The 18,804-nt window shown below is 37.1% G+C and overlaps 1 protein-coding gene across 1 annotated transcript; it reads right to left on the bottom strand.

The window, feature by feature from the left end:
• Positions 1-278: 278 nt before the first annotated feature.
• On the bottom strand, positions 279-14,736 carry LOC145589545 (homeobox-DDT domain protein RLT2-like). The gene is made up of 18 exons (XM_081646160.1): positions 13,731-14,736; positions 13,044-13,589; positions 12,178-12,251; positions 10,719-11,141; positions 10,412-10,501; positions 10,139-10,303; positions 9,846-10,068; positions 8,852-8,952; positions 7,974-8,060; positions 7,717-7,869; positions 7,443-7,598; positions 4,976-5,185; positions 4,148-4,870; positions 3,440-4,000; positions 2,675-3,295; positions 2,463-2,567; positions 2,048-2,302; positions 279-1,458 (listed from the first exon to the last, which is right to left on the bottom strand). Exons 1-18 carry the CDS (start codon positions 13,876-13,878, stop codon positions 541-543), a joined length of 5,559 nt encoding a protein of 1,852 aa, XP_081502286.1. The 5' UTR covers positions 13,879-14,736; the 3' UTR covers positions 279-540.
• Positions 14,737-18,804: the final 4,068 nt, after the last annotated feature.

The following is an 18,804-nucleotide window of genomic DNA, read 5'->3' as shown; positions in this document are numbered from 1 at the left end:
ACCTCGATTTGCGTGAACACGCAAAACGAGGCATTTCCGATCATTTTTTTTGTCAATTTTGACCTTAAATTGGTTCCGTAGAACCAAAGTGCCCCCCTAAACCCATGAAAAACATATTTTGCGCACGAAATTCGAAGGAAATTTTTTTAAGCCGTTAGATTTAACGGTTTTCTTGCCGTTTGGTGGTAAAAAACAATTTTTAGAAATTTTTTTGGTGGTAAAATAAAAGTTTTAGAAGTTTTGGTGGTAAAAAACAATTTTTTGATTTTTTTTGGTGGTAAAAGTCAAAATTTCCAATTTCTGATTCACTAAAACTTAACTGATATACTGCAAAATGTACTTGTAATTGTTACACCTTCCATAACCCGCATTCACTTCAGTTTGCAGCCACATCTGATCAACATTACGATCAGATGGGACTAATTGTTTCTAAACTGCACCACATTTACAAAAAGAGAAAGAAGTAGATCTCTAAACCTTACATAATACAGTCGCCAAAAAAACTCCCTTCCTTGAAGCTAATAATATTAAGTTAATAACCTAATCACTACTATAATCAGTTGATGCAGATTCAGATGTGTCATCTTGATCCCTATCATCACGCATTCCATCTTCATCTCCATTCCCCTCTATCTCGTCTTCAGAATCTGCATTCAAGTATCCTCCAACATCCTCTAATTCACCTTGTTCATATTCACCACCATCAACATCCACATCATCTTCATCTACATCATCTTCATCCACATCATCTGCCACTTCATCACGGTGATCATCATCTCCAATTTCATCACGAACATCTCCCACTTCATCTTGATCATCATACTCTTCATCGATATCATCAACATTATAATCACTTAAATGAGGAGGTCTGCCATTATAGACAGCAGTATAATCATCAATGGCCATGTCATCATACTCATCCCCTGAAGCTTGGCCATTAAAATCATCTTCATAGTCTGATCGCTCTGAGTTGCTATCATCATTGACATCAATCTCATCCACTTGCATCAGTCTACTCTCATCATGATTCCATTCACCCCTTCCAGAGAAACCAGGAGGAGATTTATCGAAGATAATTGGCTCAGGCAGACTCCTTCCACCAACAGCAGATGCCACCTTCTTAACAGGTTTCTGCTTCTTTCGCACAGAGCGACGACCACGCTTACGTCCTCCTTTACCACGACTACTACGGCCTTTCCATCCACCAAGTACCTCCCCAAGTCTCTCATTGGAGGCTAACCCTCTGCTAGGTTCACCACCTCGGGAATTAGCAACCCTTCTTTGGGATCTACCACCACGAGATCTACCACCACGGCCCCGGCCTCGACTACCGCGTATAGAAGCAAATCCAAGATCACCATGATCAAACCATGCATCTTCCTGTTGATGGTCACCTGGTGGACCAGTAAGCTCATCATCTTGGACAGTTCTCACAACAGCGTACTTGGAAGGAAGATTCTAATGCAAAAAGAAAAGAAAAACAAGAGTATATTCACAACTTTTCCCAACTGTTACCATAAAAAGTAATTATAATTTAGTGAGAACAACTATAATTCAAGAGCAAAAATCCAAGGAATAATACTCCCTCCACTTTTAAATACTTGCTCCACTTTCCACTTGCGGCTGTTTTTAAATACTTGCTCCATTTCCTTATTTGGAAAGCTTTTACAATATATTATTCATGTCTCTCAACTGGTAGGGCCCAATAGAATTATATTTTATTACCTTTAGATTATCTCCTCCAATTTACCTTCCACCAACCCTACTACCTCCATATTTTATTACTTTCTCCAATTTCTTCTAAAACTCCGCACATGGAGAAATGGAGCAAGAATTTAAAAACGGAAGGAATATTAGACAATGACAGAGATACAAGAAATTATCACTTGATTTGCAGGGTGCCAATAAAACCATGGTCCAATAAGAACTTGTTCTTCAGCTTATATTAGAAATTTAAAATTGGCAGAAACAGAATTCCAGTATTCCACAGCTAAATCTCTATTCAATCATTATTCATGAAGACCTACAAATTAAGCCAAAGACGTACCAGGAAGTGCCTAGGTTCTGTATCCTTCGGTTTCTGATCAGGCAGATATGAAATTGCTGAATCAAGTTCCATGAGCCGTAAAGCCACAGCTGCTGTTGTTTGGGGTACCCATGGAAGCATAGTCACAATGCCAAAATTTGTGGAATCGTTGACAACATACCCACTAGCATTACCAGAAGCCAACAATTCACTTGTTGTCTGAAAATTTGACAGCAAGAAATCTCTCTTTATCACTCCTTCAAGTACGGTAAGGACCTGATGACAAAGAAAAGTTGGAACCATACACACATCAAGTTGTTAAACAAAAATGCAGAAAAAAATAGGCAAGGCAAGAAGACATTCAGAATGAACTCCCATGTAGATTAACATAAGATAATAACACTGCAGATTTAGAGAATGAGAAAGAAGATATAACCTGTAGAAGGTCTTCTGCGGATGCTGACATATGTAGCTTCAAACCCCAGGATTTTCGATAGGCATCTGACCAAACAGGTTGAAAGGCTTCAGGAGGAATACAAACCTGTTGAAAAGAATAGCAATATTAAACATACAAATAAATAAAGTTTAGCCATATCAGAACTGAGACACAGCAGAATGTCATGAAAGTAAGAAGATATCATACATCACCTCTACTAAAGCTAAGAGGGCCTTGATCAATCTAATTCTTGGAGGAGGATATTCTAGGCGCTGGAGGTTCCAGTCAAGATTAACTTTAATCTCCTGGCATTGGGCTAAGTGATTAGAGAAATTAAAGCTCTGGTCAAATACACTATATGTTTTATGGCAAGAAGGGCAGTGATTCTCTTCGAAAAAGTATACATCATGGCAAGAATCACATCTGCACACCAACTCCATACACCTCTTCTTCCCATACTTAGTGGCACATAAAATTGAGGAAGAGAAACATTCTCTAAACATCCACTCTTCAAAATTTTTGTACCTTTTAAAGGTATTCTTTACTTCAAGATTGTTTCTACCACTCTCAATCTTGAATGACGATGAGGGTTCAGGCACATCAGAATTTGAAGCACAAACAGTACTGTTAGGGCTATCAGTACCACCACTGCTTTCAGGGTTAAAATGTACTTCAGAAGCTTCGGCTTTAATAGTAACATTGTTCTGTCTATCCATGCTAGGCTGCTTTCTAATGGACTCCTTAAACAGAGGCTCAACTTTTCGCAATAATGCGTGCAAATGACATTCTCTAACCCCACGTACATCCAATGAAGCTAAGAGTGCATCAAAACCCTGTATAGAGTAGAAAAACATATATATCATGTACAGGTATTAAAGTGCTGGCCAGGGTCAAATAATCCTTGAACAAAAACATTTTAGTCCTTGAGCACTTCAAGAAACCAACAAAAAGGAAGGGAAAAGAAGTAGAGAGATAACCTCTTCAGAATCAATAAGCCTCCAACCACCATTATGCAATTCTACAAATATCCTGCCAGCACCAGGATCATTACAAGAAGCAGACGCAATAAACTGCCAGTAGCGGTTTCGTCGACGATCCTGACCAAGAGGTAACGACCTATAAACATACATTTCCTCAGCTTTGTAGCCAATATAAGACTTCAACTGAGCACGACACCTCTCAGCAGCATATACAGACTGCTGCAAAGCAAGATTATCTGAACCCGCAGCAAAGTTTGGTGTTGTCAAATTCTTATCAGAGGGAAGGTCTGCTGGTAAATTATTATCATTATGGGAATCAAGAAGTGGCTTTTTCTGCATTGCAGGATTAACCATAGGCTCATTACTATTTTCATCCAGAGCAAGCATCGGACTCTGCCTACTATCAGGTGCAGATGCCATTGTGTTTGATTCTGTCTTGTTTGTGACATATGCTGCATAAGGAGTCTTCATCAAATACTCCTCTTTCAAGCGGCGCTTATCCAGCTGAGCTTCAGCCCACATTTGCTTTTTCAGTGCCGTTGCTGCTTCTAAACGCTCCTAATAATATATTACATGCCAGAATATAGCAACAAAATTAAATATTGGCAGAAATAGAACATAAAAGAGCTTCAATGAAGGGCTTCAAGAAAGAAGGGGAGGGGGGACACCCGGGAAAGGAGTAAAAAAAGACTTTAAAAAATCAACCTCTAGAACAACTCGAATTGTGTTTCCCTCAGTAGCCACACCAATAAGGGCAACAAGAGCATTGAGGCGCTCTTCAACACTAAGATTAGAGTATTCTCCCTCCATAAGTCCTTGAACCCAAGGTTCACCGGGAAAGCTTTCATCAATATCAGTGTCTTCATGATCAGTATTATTCCCCTCTTGGCAAATTCCACCAACATCCACAGAATCCTCAACAAAACATCCATTATCACTAATCTCCTTAAAGCTTTCCAAATGAGCTGAAGACAAAGCACCACTGGTGTCTGCAAGTCCATTAGATGTATTATCAGCATGGGAATGCAAATCCCTACTACCATTGTCTGGATCAACTTTTGATACACAACTATTCCCGTCATAAGGAGGATTTACATCTAGGTTTGGAGTCAGCTCAGTACCCAAATCATCAATCTCAGGATCTTCAGCAATATCGCTTTCAGAGTCTTCATCCTTCTCAACATCATCAACCTCCATCCCATCAACATCTGCCTCTACTCCATCTATAAAACCACTTTTAAATATCTGAATTTTTTCCCTGGCAGAAGATAGAATGGCTTCTCCATCAACAGGATCCTTCCTGTAGGGAGAGCGCACACAGTACGTTGAAGGTGCAGTTCTTTCAAAAAGTTTTGTATCTCTAGATAATGCTGCTGCAATTGATGCTTCAGGGGTCTTGCTTGTTGTCAAGTCACGAAGTCCAGATTTCTAACCCAAAAAAAAAAAGGAAAGAAAAGAAAAGCCTTGTAAATATTAGTATGAAGTATGAACAATACAAAGAAGTTATAAGCCTGCAGGTATCAATGCTCTCACCTGTATCCTATCAGCAACTTCCAATATATTTAGTCCATTTGCCCCCTCAATAGACAAAACATGAAAAGCAGCAAATTTGACTGTGCCAGGAGTGAGTCGATGCCTTGACTTGCGTGGGTTAGAGTAACCCCTCTCCCGCATAATAGCCACAGCACTTTCAACTGCTGCTCCGGTACGTAAATTAGATATTATGTCAATACCATCATTGCCCTGAAATCATTAGTTAAAATACAGATATGAGGCCAGCAACACAATACATGCAAGAACAATAACCAGAGAGGAAAATTTCATCTTGGAGAAATAAAAAGTTCATGAAAAAACTAAAACTAGGCATTAATTGCCGTATGTGAATTGCCGTATGTGAATTGCCTAAAATTACAAAACCTACCAGACTGGATAACATATACAAATGTTCAAAATAATGTCATGATGAACTGGTTGGCAATTGACTTTAAGACCAAAACTGACCAAAAGTCAAAACAAATGACTCATCACACTGATTTATCTTAAACTGAATCCATCAAGACCAGACTCAATAAACTACCGGTTTGCACTTTTAAACACGACTGTCCAAAACTATTAATTTCGATACTTACAGAAAAAGGAAAAGAAAAAAATCCTCCTGGCTAAATAAGGGAGAGAGGATTCTATCACACGGGGGATTGTACAGCAAAGAGAATAAGAGAATCTCAATCTATCAAGGTGGGTGGGATCCAATAAATTGAGGGGATATTTGACCACCTTGGATAATAGTTGTGGTAAAATTGACATGTGAGTTTTGCCAAAAGTTCATGTGTCCCGCATCATATCATGGAAACTAAGCATTAGTATGACACACATGATGCAAAGTGAAATTTATATAGATTTTTTCTAAGGATAATTATATTATAATTAGAGTTTTATTTTCAATAATTTCCAATATTCATATGTGCAAAAACGAATATAGCTTTCATTAAAAAACCCTGTAAATCAGTTATTATAAAATCACAAAATTTGTTTTAAAAAGTAATTTAAAACAAGATCTATTTAAGATGTATTTTAATTGATTAAACATAATACTCCCTCGATTTTTTTTTTTTTTTTTTTTTAAATTTAATGCCCCATTTTCACTTATGAACTATTCATGTACATTACTTGACCAATGTTAATGCTACATAAAAGTATATAAGATCAGCACAGTCATAATTAGGGCTGTTCATTACCCGGCTTTGCAGGTAGTTGAAGAGGGGCCCATGACCTGACCCACAAATTTATTGTTTTTCAACTTTATCTAAAATAAACTCTAATTAAATTTATAGCCAAATTCACAATACAAATGAGTTCAATTAGAATTTAAACACTAATCAAAGCATTTGAAACTTGGGAAATCAACTACTAATTTCTTCATCTTAGTAAAACATCAACAAAATTGGGAATTAATGAGAACAACATAATTTCTCTCAAAAAAAAAAAAAAAGAAAAATCAAAACCACAAATTTTGGGAAAAAATTACAGTAGAAAGAGTAAGGAAAAAATTGGGCATCATTGAACTCAACCTTGGCTTTGAATTTTAAATCCACGGGCACAAATAAGAAAGATAATGATTCACTACTGGTGGAGATCCGAAAGAATAAGAGGGATGAAAGCTCAAGAAGCGTGTGAAATTGAATGTCTTCAAGCTAAACTTATCTCCATACTTCTACTATTGAATTTGGTTTAAGGGAAAACATGGAGCCATCATAGAGGAGAAAGAAAGAAAAATTGGATGGCATGAGAAAGTGAGGAGATTGAAGGAGGAGAGAGATTGCAGATGGCGGCTGGGTTAACTTTAGAGGCGTGAATGTGTGATTGTCTACCCTAGGGAAATAGACTACAGGTTGTAAGGCAGCCTTGTGGACCCTAAAAAATAAAAATAAAAATAAAAATAAAAAACAAATAACGGGTCAGCAGGTACCCGACTTTTCTCGAAGGCGGCCCATGACCCAACCTTAAAAAAAAAAATACCCTACTAACAGGTTGGGTATTTTTGAACATCCCTAGTCATAATAGGTACTTATTAGAATAGTCTTGATAAATATTTTTCGAATATCAACATATAATTTGTATTTATTGCTAATTAAAGATAATATTGGTGAAAGTTTTATGTTGGCAAATGCATCTATTAAAAAGGGATACTTACAAAAAAACATAATAAACAAACTAGAATCCGAAAACATAAACTTCATTTACTAACTAGATGAGCAACAAGGATTCGAAACATTGACTGAACGAGATACACATAAGGTCTTGCACCAACAGCAGGTGAACTAATGAATTGTTTCATGCACGATTAAAGAGCTATGATTCAAACTTCTGTATTAACTTCGACAAAACCACTACCAAGCTCAGTGGAATGTAAAAGCTACTTTGCAATGTTTTGTTGAATAGGGAGGGTACGACAAACCTAGGTTATTAAAAGATTAGATCAACTACTGCAATGAGATCATACCTCATTTTCCTCGCGTGAATATGCCTGCTCAACATTTCTTTTTTTAAGTTTTGGCCCAAAACCTGCAGAAAGAGAAAACTGCCGGAGAATTTCTGGCCATGTCAATGGACTTAAGTTGCACTGCCAGCTGTGTATATCAAAACCCCATGCATATGCCTGGTAAAACACATTATAAGCTTCAATGTTTTTCTTTATTTTTGTGTATGTGCGTGCACGCACGTGTGTATATGGAGAAGGAGTGGGGGACAATTGAGCAGCAAAAAATAGAGCTTACCCCTTCAACAATCTGAGGATGTCCGCCAACAGGATTACCAACATTGTTTTGGTTTATGCCAAGCCCTGTGGTCGGTGTTCTAGCAACATCCTCAACATCCTTGATGATAGTTCTCAGGAGAGATACATGTATTTCTCCAAGTAGGCGAGGATCCTGGATGAACGGCAAACATAAAGAATGGTAAGATTGCTATCTTGAGCATAATGATGCTGATTCAGTAAATATGTAGAAAGATTATGGAAAGTTCATGAACTTACATAGTCATGAAAAGCTTGCACGAACTCGTCTAGAGTAAATGGCCACAATCCAAGAACATCAGCAAATGTAATTAGAAATCTCCAGACCTGAAATCAAGAATAGTATTTCAACATTAAAAATACAACCAAAAGAGACATGAGCACCCATCATAAAGTATCTCAGAGGAGAGAGAACGGCATCATCAGATAAAATATACAAGAGAAGCAACAATGTGAGCAAAAAAATGTCTATTGTAGCACTTCAATTCCTGGAGCACCAAAATAGGTCAAACACCCTTCCCCAGCACCCCAAACATAGCACACATACATGCACACACATGCACATCTTTGAAGCAATTAGCTTCAGGCATTAACATGTAGGTGTATCAGAATAAACCAGTGATCAGCCAAAGAAAATCTCAAATAATATTATGGCATTCACTAAATAGGACCATAATTCAACAGATGAGTTGGTTATATCCTCAATTCTGTACCTAACTATCTGATTCATTGAATTACTAGCTAAAGATGATCGCACAGGTCATCAAAAATAGCCATTCTTATCATCATATTTTATACAAGCCATCCGCAATTCTACAATCCTATACATCTACCATCAAAATTTGAACACAACATCTTCTATGTAAGTGAGGCTTCATGCATTCGCTTTATTTCAACTGTCCATTCTGTGATGCATAAGATATGATATAGCATTGATTTGTATGGTCATGGCAGCAAATCAATTTAAATACTTAGTCAAGAATGTAAGATAATCGGAGATCAAGCCTATACATAGGTGAATAAAAGTACAGAAATACAAGCACACATAAGGAATACTAATGCTTATTAATTACTCTTAGCTAGAAAATGAAAACTACATAAGGATTGCTCAGTCTCACCATCAAAAGATTTCCCACATTTTCTTCCGAACCCATCCAGGGCCGCATTGCAAACGGCTTCTTCAGCTGCACGGACTTTGGTGGGAACACCCGCAGCATATCTAAAGCACAAATACCAATTAGTTATGACGGATAAGCTTAAGTTGTAAAAAAAGTGATCAACTATATATCGTAGATCAATTAGATGCACAACACTGACTTTACTTTTAGGCTCTATTTATTATTTCAAAAAAGGCTCTCATTCTGATGTGATACTTCCTATTTTAAAAGGCTTAAAAACACTTGATGGTAAAAATTACACAGCAAAATGGGGAAAAAAAAAGGGTCCCATCTCAAACTCTGCAAATCATAGGTCAACATGTCGCTCAAAAAAGGCCTAACAGATACAACATACTACCCGTTCACTCCTACTAAGTACTAAGTAGAAGCAAAAAAAAAAAAAAAAAAAAAACCAAATATAATAATAATAATAATAATAATAATAATAATAATAATAATAATATTTAGGTGAAATGAAATAGCGATAGAGAATATAGGGAGAAAAAGTAGTACAGCAAACCATTAGAATTGAAAGAGAAAAGTGTTGATATAATGAAAAGAAAAAAAACTTCATCTTAAAATGAAAAAAATAATTTTGTTGGGAATCACTAAGACGGAGATTGAGAAGTTGAACACAGGACTGAGAAGATAAAAGCCATATAAGTCAAGATGGACACAAAGAGCAGCCAAGGTACCACCACACCAAGTGCGAATTGATCCTGCGAGCAAAATTCACTATTCACACTATGTAATATAGATTGTTGACCCTGTAAACACCATCATCCAATATAAACTCTGTCAATAGAGGATTTAGAGTAGTCGAGTCTGGGCAGTTGTACAGATGGGTTTCACTGCTAACTATTCCAAACTAGTACAGGGCACAAAGCCTGTACACGGGTCTATGATTTCAAAAGGCATCAATGAACATGTCATTCAGTAAAATCATAGTAGCTACCTCTAAACGAATCAAGATTTTGCAAAGTTTCACTGTCAAGTGACAAGATGGATGTCAAGCACTTTCTTGAAGCGGCTATCTCCATAAGCTCCAATCTCTCATCTTCAATAAGCTCCGTCGATTCTTTGGCAAGTCTTCTTGCAACAGCTCTATCATTAGCAGCTTTCTGTCTAGCTGCTTCTCTTTCCCTACGGAGTTCTTCCTTTTGCTTCATTTTCTCAGCCTGTATTAGAGTAAGATAGTTAGACATCCTCAAATAAGAGGGTATGTGATAGATACCTATCTTAACTTACTCTAATCGACTCTTTCAACAAAAACTTTTCTCTTCGCTCCATTTCACGCTTTTGCTCCCGCTGGTATCGTTCCTCTTCCCGCTGCTTTTCACGCAACAGCCTCTCCTCTTCCTTCCTTCGCTCACGATCTTGCTTCTCCATATCTTTCTTCATTTGTTCTTCTCTCTTCAAACATAAATGAAATAGGTTCGTCACAAATGAAATGCAACAGAACAAAGCAAAAAAAAAAAAAAAAAAAAAAAAAAAGATGCTTAAAACTCGAGAATTGATTACCTTCCTCCTCAAAATATCTTGCCTCTCGAGTTCTTTCCGCATTTTTTTCTCATGGGCTTCAATTTCTTTGGCTATTCTTGCTTCTTCATTCTAAAGCGCAAAATGTACCCATTTACACAATTAAATTGCCAAAAGCAAGGAGCAATCCAAATCAAGGCTTATGCAGAAAAATAAATAAATAAGTAAAACACAAAAAAATGGCTTGACCCAATAGTTGGCACAGACTATAAATAATCTGCAATAGCACCTCAAACTAAGTTTTTGAAACAAGGAAACTATAAGGAAATTTCTTGTCAGAAGAATATACCTTGCGCTTTCTTTCCAACCTGCCAGCATCCTCTTCTTGGGCCATGCGCCTCTCGGATGGGATAAGTGCATTGTCTAATGAGTTTGGGTCTGCAGTAAAAGGTGACTCCATGCCCATATTTATATAGGGAGACTTTCGGGCAATGGTTTCATAGTCCCCTGAAGTGGACGGCAAGAGGTTACCCCCCTTTCCTTGAGACATCAAATTTAAATTTGGCATCTGATTTGGAACACCATATACCACAGGCACTTCTTCATAACCATGAATGTATGAGCGTCCACTAGATAATGGAGGAGTCTTGGTTCCTGGCCCATCAGAAGGTGAGCCGTAGTAGTGAGATTGAGCCACTCTTTCATACGATTCACTTCTTACAGTTGGTTGCTCAGGAAGAAACTGGTACTCATGTGGAGCTCTACTAGAGCCCTGCAAGATAAACATGCATTAAAAACTCTATATCAACAGCAAAGTACAAAGAGTGCAAAGAATTAGTCAATAATTATTGAGACTAATAGAAAGCCCCTCATAATGGCAAATTTTGAACCAAGTTTAATAAGACACCCCAGGTTTTCCTCACACAGACCTTCAATTTTCATGAATTTACTTCTGACTTGCGAGTTCATCTGAAACCTTGCATACCAACTAAACTAAATTTTAAAGTCTCTTTCTTTTCAGCTATCACATAAAATCAATAATTTTCATAGCTTCTGATCATTTTCGTCAGTACAAGAACATGTTACAAAAGGAATACTAAAAAAATGAATCGATCAGAAACCACCCACTGTTCTATGACACCTTGCTACAGTACTGCAATCCAGTCAGGTCAACAGATTCTAAGATCACTGAACCCCAAGATCCATTTTTACACAAATACATCTGTCACCTAATTCTTTATCTTCCTAAATTACACAAAGAACAAGAACTTGATTAATGTCCTTCCCAGTTACCGCTTCAAAGTTCACAACAAATGACGGGCAAAACAAATATTTCCTCCGTTTCTTTTTAGTTGACACGTTTCTTTAGTCAAGTTTGTCAATGCATAAATTCATTCATTAATATCTTTAATTACTGATAAGCAAAAATTATTAAAAAAAAAATTGAAATTTTGAATTTATATCATGACGAATTTAACAAGATCTCACATGACTATATTTTTCATCATGTGTGTGAATAGTGCTAAAGTCAAAACTTGTCAACTAAAAAAAGCGGAGGAGTACCAACTAGAGAGTACTTTTCAGCAATTTCAAAGGGACATCTCATTAAGGAAAATGTGGCAAATAAAAAGAGACGAAGGAGTAAGCCACGTGAGACTTGTAATAATGATGCAACTCTTCTATCCAAAGATATATGATGCAAGGAATAAGATCGTAACCAAAGCAGATTGGGAAATTATTCAATGAAAAAAATGTATTATAATCCTGAATAAAGTTATGAAGATTTCATTAAAAAAAAAAAAACTCACCTTAACTGGTTTAGCATCAGAGCGCTCATACTCATATGTTCGTCCAGTTGGCTTTTGTGGTGTAATTGAAGTTGCTACATACATGAGATTAAAGCTTAATAAATTTTACCATACAAACATGACATTTTCAGTAAGCAGTCAGCAGAACCAGAGAAAATTCTTCTACCCAAAAAAATTTCTATAAAAGATCTGATGTCACACCTTCAAAAATTAAGCGAATATCAATTCAAAAAAAAAAAAAAATAAATAAATAAACAAGGGAAAAAATCAGTCACATACTAGGGTGCATTCAAATTTGAACAGATTAATCAATCGCTTAAACAGAAAAGATTTCTCACTATTTTCAACAATATCAACTCTGACAAAGTTTTAAAGCAGTTTTCTCTTATTTTTTTTGAAGAAAAAGCTCTTTCCTCATTTGATTGCAAAACAAAACCAATTACTAATGCTAGCATGTTCATTGGTTCCAAACACATCATTAGAGTGACCTATCTAATAGCACTAGCTCACTCAAAAAGATTAGCTTACCCCTTGTGAAATAAGAATTTGCCTCCAGCCCGCCAACAAAAAGTCATAATGTTTCAGAATCCAAAAAACAACACTTCAAACCATACAATGACTACAGATCAAATAGTTCACACAAATCAATTGACACCGTCAACCAGACAGCGTTCAGATCAAATTTAGTTAACTACATTAAATCAGCCAGCAATGATATAGTTCTACAGATAAAACGAGCAAAAATAAAATGATGGATCTCATTACTTTTTGCTTCAAGCTATAAATCAAATTATCTCTGAGACTTTGATAAAATAAATAAATAAATAAATAAAATTAATCCAGAACAACAAAAAAGTGAGGCTTACCAATGGGAGCACCAAAAGCACCAGGAGGCAAAGGATCAAACTCCATCCCAAGAGCAGGTCCATCATCCCTAAGTGGCTCCCCAAGCTGCGCTTCAACAAATGCAATAGCCCGAAGCTCGGCTACCGATTGAGGAGGCTCATAGTACCTCTTATGCCCACTGAGTCTAGGCAAAGCGACCCCAGGGCGGCTTACATATGCTCGGCGTGGGTCCATATGGCCATGGCCATAAGGACTAGACCCCGAACCAGACCCTGACCCATGTTCATTACCCAACTCAGTACCCAACATCTCATCTTTGGGACCCACAGCCAGTAGGATTGCCTGAGTAACAACTGCAGAAGGGCCAACCGTGGCAGTAACAGCAGCAGCAGCCGATGCCGCTGCCTCCCCCTTCTTTGCCCTCTTTCCTGAACCACTGCCACCTGCTGATTGCGGTTTCCTGTCCTTTAACCTCCTATGACAGAACCACATCTGTAATTGCCGATCAGTTAACCCTAATTGAACAGAAAGCTCTGCCCTCAATGCTTCTGATGGGTATGTTGCAACTGCAGCAACAAATCACAAAAAAAGAAAAAAAATCAAAATAGAAAAAAATCAATCAAACAATGAATATTATCAGAAACACTTCAATATTTTTATACATGATATATAAATAAAAACAAAATTGCAAGCAACAAAGAACAAACCTTGATAGGTTTTCTCAAGAACTTCAAGTTGAGAAGGCGTCTTCATCTTCCTCTTAGTTTTAGGCTCACCTCCACCACTACCTCCGCCGCCACCACCACCACTTTCAGGCGGTTTCTTCTCTCCATCAGAACAACTCCCACCTTCCATTACCAAATTCCCCCAATTTCAACACCAGAACCCTAGAAATCGACGAAAACCGATCTAAAATTACCAAATAACAAAATCAACAACGACCCAGATGAGCAAATACCCCAAATCGAATTGGGTATTTGCAAATCAACGCAAAGAACAAAACTTGAATGAAAATCAGAAGTTAGGTATTTTGACAACGAATAAAAAAAGAGGTAGAAAGATAGAAAGAAAAAAAGAGAGATATAAATTGCATTAATAATTTTCCAAAAAAAATCAGAAATCAGTGAGACCACACTTTCTCTCTCTAATACCAAAAAGTAGTCTCTCTCTAGAAATTGATTAATCGGTTGTGATTCACGAACAAGAGAAGATTGCTTTGCTTGTTGAATTGGATAATATTTTGGGGAATTACGATAATAAATAATAATAATAATGATAGCAACCAAGTAGAAGTATTAGAAGAATTAAAGCAACAAATTTTGTAGTATTCTTCAACATAGTTATTTGTTTCTCTTAGAAAATAATTAATAATAATACTATCGTAAAAATAATAAAGAGAAATAAAACAGTTGGTGTAATAATAAAATTATAAAAAGGGATTGTGATTGTTGTTTTTGTGGGAATTGATTAAAGGAACTGCTAAGAACAAACGAACGAACAGTCTTTCTCTCTCCACTACTACCTTCCATCTCTCTCTTCCTAAGATTTTCCTTTTTTTTTTTTTTTTGGGTTTTTACAATTTTTATATTTATATTTTTTTTGTTCTTCTTTTCAATTATCGAAGAAAAAAACAAAATAAACTAGGAGGATTAAAAAAGAACAGGAGTGAGTGGTTAAAGTTGATATTCGTGGAATTTTTTTTGGCTTAGATTCACGATTCCAGGAATTCTATGCTTATTTTCCCTTTTTTTTCCTTTTTTTTTTCATTTTGTTATTCCAAGCGTTTTAATTTTTTTTTCTGGAGTACGAGTAGTTTTTTTTTTCTTTTTTTTTTTCACACAGTTCTACGCTTCCACCCATATTCTGTTTTGAGGATTTTTTTTCTTTTTTTTTTTTAAGGAAGATTTTTTTTTTTCAATCCTCTTCTATCTTTTATTATTATTATTATTATTATTATTATTATTATTTACTACTTTAGTTTTTTGTGCTAGAAATAAAACCTTTATTCTCCTTTCAAAAAAATAAAAAAATAAAACTTTTTTCTCTCTATTAAACATTTTGCTATCCAATTTTTGGGCTACATCCAGTCATCTACTTGTATATTGGGTTGTATCTCACTTCTTGTGAGAGTTTGATGCTACTCGATATTTTTTAAATTCTGCAAGAAAAATTGGGTTTTTCGTATGAGCGAGGACTTGCATAATTTTGCGACAAAAGATCAATTTTACATTTTTACAATTAATTGCATCAAATTTTGTTCGTTTCCAAAAACTACAACAGATCAAAAGATCCCTTATGGAAGCTTATATCAAACAACATTCCGAAAGAGGTTATACATTTTTCCGAAATAGAAATATCTTAGTGATTAAGAGGGGTATTTTAGAGATAATTTGATATAGGAAGAATTGTGACAATAATAATCAAGTAGTTTTGGCGGGAAAGTTTGTTACTTCTTTTTGTATCTTTTTTTGGTTTTCTGTCTTAAGAGGTTGTTAGTGGTTGTAATGCGTTTGCTAATTGCTTATTAAAGCAAATGTAAGTTGTAATGGGTTGATCAAGAAATGAAATACAATGCTCTTTCTACTCTTTCTTTCTCTCTTTAAAAATCTCTCTAATTCTTCTCTTCTTCTTTCCCTATTCTGCTATACTGTTACTCTCTTCCTCCTACTGCATTTTTCTTCCTCTCCTTCATTCTTACTCTGGAATTTGAGTTCGATTCTCTGCAATTGAGGTAAGATAGGGATTCCTCCGCTGCCTTGTTCGTTTGTCTTTCTTCTGCTTCCATGGCAACACTTGATATGAATCTTCAAGTAGCAGCACGTCTTTGAAATCTGGAGAAATTGATGGATAATCAGAGCAAGTTGCTCGATCGGGGGTTTGATAAATTGATGACTCTGATGCGATCTCTCCTACCTGATGTGAGTGAATGTTAAGGTTCTTCTTCGAATTATTCAAATACTCCTCCCTCAACTTATTGTGACAAGTCCATTCCAACTAGGACCTTAGGTATAACTTCAGATCTTCATTTTCCTAAGTTCGATGGTTCTAACCCAAGAATTTGGGTGGATAATTGTTGCAATTATTTTGCTCTGTGTGATATTGTTGATGGCAAAAAGGTTGTATTAGCTTCTTGTAATATGGTAGGTGAGGCTAATTGTTGGATGAAGGATTACCTTGCAACTCGTAGTACCTTGAATATTGCCTGGACTATTTTTGTGGTTGATTTGTATGCTAGGTTTGATGATAATTCTACTGTGGTTGAGGTTGAGAATTTTGATAAGTTCAAGCACCTTGATTATGATATTAATGATCTTGCTGATCGGGTTGTAATTGAGAAAACTAATAGGTTAATACAACTTGATTCTGATGTTAATGATTATGTTGATAGTTTTGGGAAGTGGCAGTCTATTATGTTGAATAGCTATGTATCCCTTGATGTTCATGTCTTGGGGAATTTTGTGGGAGGGGTGAAGTCAAAGGTGTCACCATTTGTGAAGGATGTGAAGCTAACTGCTAGTACAACTTCATTCGTATTTGCAAAATTCCATAAGCTGCCTCTAAACCCTTTGACTGAGGTCTTTGCTCCTAATATTTCTAATTCTTCTTGGCCTAAACTTGAACCAATCTTGCTGACCTACACTAGGGCACCTCTTCTCCAAAGACCTTTCCCTTGATCAACACACCTCAAGCAGCCTTCTCTAGGTCTGTAGGGAAGAGTACTATTGCAGATTTCAGTAGAGGCATGTTTGGAAGGAAGTTATTAGTTGCTACTCTCAAGTCTCGATTGGTAATTGCCCAACCTCGAATTGAGGCTGTTAGACGCAAGTCTGAAAGAATTTTCCGAGTTGGTGATTCAGTTTGTAGAAATTTCTTAGGGACATTGGGTGGTCATACCTTTGTGGCTGCTGTGATGTTGATTGATGTGGGTAGTTGTGAAATGATGTTAGGGAGGTGCCAGATCTGCTCTGCATATCAGTATGGTGGCACACTCTCAGCGTACTTGCTTGGTACAACTGTCTAGGAATTAATTGGTGCATAAGAAGTTGAATTAGCTAAAGGAATTTTTTGTGATCCCTTCTACTAACATGACTTTCTATGAGATTGTGCTAGTGGATAGGTGTATGTTGAGAAGGGAAGGTATGATATTTATTCTAAAGAAGAATGTGATTAGTACTCTGAATAGAATGTGGGTGCAGGCTGATAAAACGGAGTCTGAAGGATCATTTGCTGTAGGAGAGTGGGTTTGGTTGATATTGCAGATCTACAGGCTCTAATCTGTTCAATACAGGAGCAATAATAAGCTAGCTGCTAAATTCTAGGGTCTCTTTCAGAATCTTGCTCAGATTGTTGCCATGATACCTGCCTGGCAAGGAGTTCCTTCTTTTACCCCACTACTGCCAGCCCCTAACATAGATACTGGAATGGTTCAGTCCAATAATCATTCCTTAAAGCAAGTCTTGGTAGGTGATTGGGTATGGTTTCATTGGCTATTTTTTAAGCTGCAATCTCTGCAGAAAGGGAGCAACCAGAAATTTCAGATTGGGTTAACTTTTGGAATGGTAGCATATCAGTCGAAGCTCCTTGATGATTATATCTTGACTTCCTCCAAGGCCATTTTGGGGGTTGTGCTCCAATTGATGCTGAATCTTGCTTCCTTATCATGGGTAAGGGACTCATAATATTTTCATGGGATGAAAACATTGGGGATTTTTCAGAAAGTACAGACTTGCTTATACAATTCAAAGGTCCTGTTGTTGATATTGCTTCTGCTGAGGAGATTGCGTGGCTGGGGGAAATATAGTCCTTGTTTGATGCATTCATGTTGACCTCAATGTTAGGAAGCTCCCCTGCACCACAATTGTTAGCCCGTTCTGCCAAACGCTTCATTGAGCTCCTTGGTTGCTCTGTATTTGAGGCTTATGTGGGGATCTTCTCGCCATCAATCATGGAGTTGATGCTCAATTTCGTTGATGTTCTTTTCCATAGACTTGAGGATAAGTCTTTTTTGAAGGGGAAGGGTATGATACAAGAAGAATTATGACAATAATAATCAAGTAGTTTTGGCGGGAAAGTTTGTTACTTCTTTTTATTTCCTTTTTTGTTTTTCTGTGTTAAGAGGTTATTAGTGTTTTGGGTGTTTTTGTCCCTCGGGAGAGTTATGTCACCAAGACTAGTCCGGCGTGGTCCGTACCTGCAAAACACGGAGACTCCGGTTGGTAGGTGCTCGGCCTCCGACGATCAAGTTAGAACGTTTAGGAGAATTTAAAGAGTGCGGAAAAGTAAAGTGAGATCCTCTTGGATTTCGAGATCAGGTGTTTTCTCCGATGAGAGAGAATGTAGGGTAATGTAATAAATGAACGTGCTCCCAAAATGGGGAAAATCTCCCTAATTATAGGGTCATGGGGATACGTGCTCATTAGGTCATTCTGACCTAATGGGCTGTATCGTTTTGCGGCTTTCTCGGGAATTGGGCCTTGAAGACCGCAATTTTAGCTGATATATGAGGCTAACACGTGTCAGCTGGTGAATGGCCCATGTTGGACCTGCCAGGCTTAACACGTGTCCCTCTCTGATTGAGCCACATGCTTAGGGTAGTTTTACCCTAAATATTTGCCCCTCACAGGGGTGACGTGGCAGGCCACGTTGTGCCTGTGACACGCGTCACCCTGTGACGGGGATGCCCCCGTTTTACCTCTCTATAAATAGGGTTTACCCCCCCTTCTCTCCCCATCTTTGACCTTTTACAAGTCTAGAGAGAGAAAGAGAGAGAAAGAGAGAGCG

Source organism: Chenopodium album, chromosome 17 (assembly GCF_948465745.1).
Source record: "Chenopodium album chromosome 17, dcCheAlbu1.1, whole genome shotgun sequence".
Classification (NCBI taxonomy): Eukaryota; Viridiplantae; Streptophyta; class Magnoliopsida; order Caryophyllales; family Amaranthaceae; genus Chenopodium; species Chenopodium album.
The sequence above is the reverse complement of the archived record's forward strand: the minus strand, read 5'-3'. Positions and strand labels throughout refer to the sequence as shown.